The sequence below is a fragment of the Cucurbita pepo genome, chromosome LG06, assembly GCF_002806865.2.
Source record: "Cucurbita pepo subsp. pepo cultivar mu-cu-16 chromosome LG06, ASM280686v2, whole genome shotgun sequence".
In the NCBI taxonomy this organism is placed as follows: domain Eukaryota; kingdom Viridiplantae; phylum Streptophyta; class Magnoliopsida; order Cucurbitales; family Cucurbitaceae; genus Cucurbita; species Cucurbita pepo.
Window position 1 is genome coordinate 2,895,507 of NC_036643.1, and position 5,020 is coordinate 2,900,526.

At 40.6% G+C, this 5,020-nt stretch overlaps 1 protein-coding gene across 1 annotated transcript in view; it reads left to right on the forward strand.

The window, feature by feature from the left end:
• LOC111796772 (GATA transcription factor 12-like) overlaps positions 1 to 2,864 on the forward strand; it is a 4,508-nt gene extending 1,644 nt beyond the window's left edge. The window contains exons 2-4 of the mRNA XM_023679528.1: positions 1,575 to 1,834; positions 1,972 to 2,572; positions 2,650 to 2,864. Coding sequence (XP_023535296.1) covers positions 1,575 to 1,834; positions 1,972 to 2,572; positions 2,650 to 2,741 — 953 coding nt within the window. The 3' untranslated portion in view covers positions 2,742 to 2,864. The remainder of the gene's footprint in view (positions 1 to 1,574; positions 1,835 to 1,971; positions 2,573 to 2,649) is intronic.
• Positions 2,865 to 5,020: the final 2,156 nt, after the last annotated feature.

A 5,020-nucleotide genomic window follows, 5' to 3' on the forward strand; every position in this document is an offset into this window, starting at 1 on the left:
TCATCAAGAGACTATGGAATTCAACCATGCATCCAACAACGACAACGACGATTACTTGATCCACCAACACATAGCACCCATCTACGAATAGAGAAATGTTTCATGAATTAGTGGCTAATTATTTGAAAAATCTGATCTAGAGTTACTAAATTTTCATTTCTAACAGCTTAAAATTTGAACTCAGCATACCCATAATCACTTTTCTTAAAGTTTACTCTTTTGTTCTTGTGTAGTTCATCATAATACATTAGCTTAATCTGGGTTAGAATTTGAATATAGAATTGTGTGAAAGAAAAGGAAAAGGCGATGCCTTGAAGTTGGCGAAAGTACAGAATGGCAGGAAAATTTACTACGGCTGTGGATCTTTTTGCAACCAAAGAGAAGAAAATGGGGCAGCTGAGGAACATGAATGGCAGTAAAATCCGGCTGATCCGATGGCGATGGCGGTTCCAATAGGCCAATATGCAGAGAATGTTGAGAAAAATCTGAGGTTTCCTCTGCCAATTCATTGTACTTTTTACCTTTTTACAGAAACAGAGTCAATCATGTGATAATTGGTAATAATAATATAATAATAATTGATTACTGATTTCAGATTCACTTAAGGATTAATCAATCTTTGGCTCATCACATCACATGCCTATCTTTCTGCACTAACCAATTACTTTCTTCTCCTTCTTTATTATTATAATCAAATTGATTAACACTGAATAAAGCAGAAGGGAAGAAAAAAAAAAAGAATAAAGCTGCTGCAGCATCCTGATCTACGGACATTAAAAACAGAGCAAAATCAAGCAATCAAGCGGGAATCAGAAATTTTTTGAAATTAGATTAAGTTCACCGAAGTCTATGGCTATCGCTCGAGCCTACCGTTAGCAGATATTGTCCTTTTTGGCTCCCTTTCGGACTTCCTCTCAAGGTTCTTAAAACGTACTGTGAGCAGATATTGTCCTCTTTGAGCTTTCCCTCCAGGTTTTTAAAACGCGTTTGCTAAAGAGAAGTTTCCACACCCTTGCAAAGAATACTTCGTTCTTCTCTCCAACTGATGCGCGGTTAGTTCTAAGTTGCCAGTTTTTGAACCAACCAAGCAAGATTTGAAATTACATTCACCATAGCCTATGACTATCCCAACTGCCAAAGTCTACGGTTAGCATACATTGTCCTTTTTGGGTTTTCCAAAGACTTCCCTTCAAGGTTTTTGAAGTACGTCTATTAGGGAGAGGTTTCCACACTCTTATAAAGAATACTTAGTTCTACTCTCTAATCGATGTGGGATCTCAAGGTTCGTTCTAAGTTCCTGGTTTCTAAACCAACCAAACAAGATTTGAAATTAGATTACATGAACCATAGCCGGTGGCTACCCAGAAAGTTCCTGTAACACTCAAACACAGCACTAGTAGATACTGTCCTCTATGGACTTTTCCTCTCGGGATTTCCCTCAAGATCTTTAAAACACGTCTGCTAGAGAGAGCTAGGAGGTAAAAGAGGACTAAAAAAGAAATGGGTTTTAGAAACCCACAATTGGAAGCAAGCTGAAGCTCCCCACTATTTCCACCCTGCTTTTTCCACCCAAAACCCACACTCCTCCGATACACTTGAAACCACCGCCACCGCCGCCGCCGCCGACCATTTCCTTGTCGAAGACCTCCTGGATTTCTCTAATGATGACCATGTCGTCTTCACCGACGCCACTTCTGACAACCAAACCCCCACCTCAACTGATTCCTCCACTCTCACTTTACTCGAACAACCCAACAATGGACACCACAATTACAGCTTNCACCACAATTATAGCTACCTCGACGCCAATTTCTCCACCGACCTTCCTGTTCCGGTAATCATCAACATTCTTCATTTCTCTTACCAATTTTCTTGCGAGAAATCTCTGTAAATTGATGGGTTTTTTTTGTTCTTTTTCAATTGCTCTGTTTTTTTTTTTTTTTTTTTTTTTTTGTGGGTTTTTTTCCACAGTACGACGACTTAGCAGAGCTCGAATGGCTTTCCAATTTCGTTGAGGATTCTTTCTCCACCGACGATTTGGAGAAGCTGAGTCTGATATCAGGGGTGAATTCCCGGACCGACGACGACGCCGCCGCAAAACCCAGAGAATTTCAAACCGGACACTCCGCCGGTTTCCACCCCGACATGTCGGTACCGGCGAAAGCCGCTCGTAGCAAGAGGTCTCGGGCATGTATATGGAATTCCAGAGTATCCGTACTCTCCCCGACAAATTCCTCTTCCGAAACCGACGTTGTCGTCACGCTCACGGCTAAGAAACCATCCAAGAAGAAAGAAACCCCCGACGACACGTTGTCCCCCAGCAATGGGGAAGGTCGGAAATGTCTCCATTGCGCCACCGACAAAACACCTCAGTGGCGAACCGGTCCATTTGGTCCTAAAACCTTGTGTAACGCTTGTGGGGTTCGGTACAAATCCGGCCGCCTCGTACCGGAGTATCGACCAGCTGCAAGCCCGACATTCGTGCTGACAAAACACTCCAATTCTCACCGGAAAGTCATGGAACTCCGGCGACAAAAGGAAATGATGAGAGCACAACAACAACAACAACAACATCTNTCCGGCGACAAAAGGAAATGATGAGAGCACAACAACAACAACATCATCATCATCAACAACAACAACAACAACATCATCAAGAGACTATGGAATTCAACCATGCATCCAACAACGACAACGACGATTACTTGATCCACCAACACATAGCACCCATCTACGAATAGAGAAATGTTTCATGAATTAGTGGCTAATTATTTGAAAAATCTGATCTAGAGTTACTAAATTTTCATTTCTAACAGCTTAAAATTTGAACTCAGCATACCCATAATCACTTTTCTTAAAGTTTACTCTTTTGTTCTTGTGTAGTTCATCATAATACATTAGCTTAATCTGGGTTAGAATTTGAATATAGAATTGTGTGAAAGAAAAGGAAAAGGCGATGCCTTGAAGTTGGCGAAAGTACAGAATGGCAGGAAAATTTACTACGGCTGTGGATCTTTTTGCAACCAAAGAGAAGAAAATGGGGCAGCTGAGGAACATGAATGGCAGTAAAATCCGGCTGATCCGATGGCGATGGCGGTTCCAATAGGCCAATATGCAGAGAATGTTGAGAAAAATCTGAGGTTTCCTCTGCCAATTCATTGTACTTTTTACCTTTTTACAGAAACAGAGTCAATCATGTGATAATTGGTAATAATAATATAATAATAATTGATTACTGATTTCAGATTCACTTAAGGATTAATCAATCTTTGGCTCATCACATCACATGCCTATCTTTCTGCACTAACCAATTACTTTCTTCTTCTTCTTTATTATTATAATCAAATTGATTAACACTGAATAAAGCAGAAGGGAAGAAAAAAAAAGAATAAAGCTGCAGCAGCATCCTGATCTACGGACATTAAAAACAGAGCAAAATCAAGCAATCAAGCGGGAATCAGAAATTTTTTGAAATTAGATCGAGTTCACCGAAGTCTATGGCTATCGCTCAAGCCTAACGTTAGCAGATATTGTCTTTTTTGGCTCCCTTTCGGACTTCCTCTCAAAGTTCTTAAAACGCACCGTAGTCTGTGGCTATCCCAATATCTCAAGGTAGTAGATATTGTCATTTTTGAGCTTTCCCTTTCGAGCTTCTAAAACGCGTATGCTAGAGAGAGGTTTCCACACCCTTACAAAGAATATTTCGTTTTCCTCTTCAACCGATGCATGGTTCGTTCTAAGTTGCTAGTTTTTGAACCAACCAAGCAAGATTTGAAATTACATTCACCATAGCGTATGACTATCCCAAGAGCCAAAGTCTACCGTTAGCATATATTGTCCTTTTTTGGTTTTCCAGAGACTTCCCTTCAAGGTTTTTAAAGCACGTCTACTAGGGAGAGGTTTCCACAACCTTATAAAGAATACTTAGTTCTACTCTCTAACCGATGTGGGATCTCAAGGTTCGTTCTAAGTTCCTGGTTTCTAAACCAACCAAACAAGATTTGAAATTAGATTACATGCACCATAGCCGGTGTCCTCTATGGACTTTTCCTTTCGGGCTTTCCCTCAAGGTCTTTAAAACACGTCTGCTAGAGAGAGCTAGTTTCTAAAGCAAGCAAGATTTGAAGGAGGTAAAGAGGACTGAAAAAGAAATGGGTTTTAGAAACCCACAATTGGAAGCAAGCAAGCAATGAAAGTAAGATGGAAGGGCACATGAGTGTGTATTGGTATTATGTGGACATGGTTGGGACATGGTCAAAGAAAGTTGATGAGATATGGGGAACACTCCAACGACACCCTCTCCTCTTCCCACTCACTATCTCACGTGCTAAAGATACCTCAATACACATTAATTTAATCCCTCACTTTACTCTATCATCACATACAAACTACAACAAATCATACTCCTCGGTTTGCATTGCAGACCATACCCTGACACAACGACCTCGAGGTTAGTCGAGCCAACCAGACTAGAGTAGGCGGAGTTGCCCAGTTACTGAATCACTGGACTCCTTTGGCCCTGTTTAAAAGAGAGATGGGGAACATGTATGCTCTTAAGAATATGAATTAACAGCGAAATTTCCCATCGTTTTTGGATCGTTTTTGGATTCAGTGGTGATTTAACATAATATAGGAGCATGAGGTTATGTGTTTGAACCTCTATGAGGTCATTTTCTTTCTAGTAAATATTGATAATCATTGATTGGTGTTGTGCTATTTTCCAAGCACACAACTATAGGGAAGTGTTAAAATATGAACTAATATTAAATTTACCATGATTATGTGCTGCATATTCACACAAGAGAGACAAGTGATACGAGGAGAATCAACCAGGCAACCAAAGATTTCTATCAAAAGGGTGAAGAGGCCTTACCAGGTCCAATGGCAAGAACATTCTTCGATCCAAGCCCAAGCCCACCACTAATAGATATTGTCTGTTTCGGCCCGTTACGTATCGCCGTCAGCCTCACAATTCTAATATGCGTCTACTAGGGAGAGGTTTCCACACCCTTATAAGGAA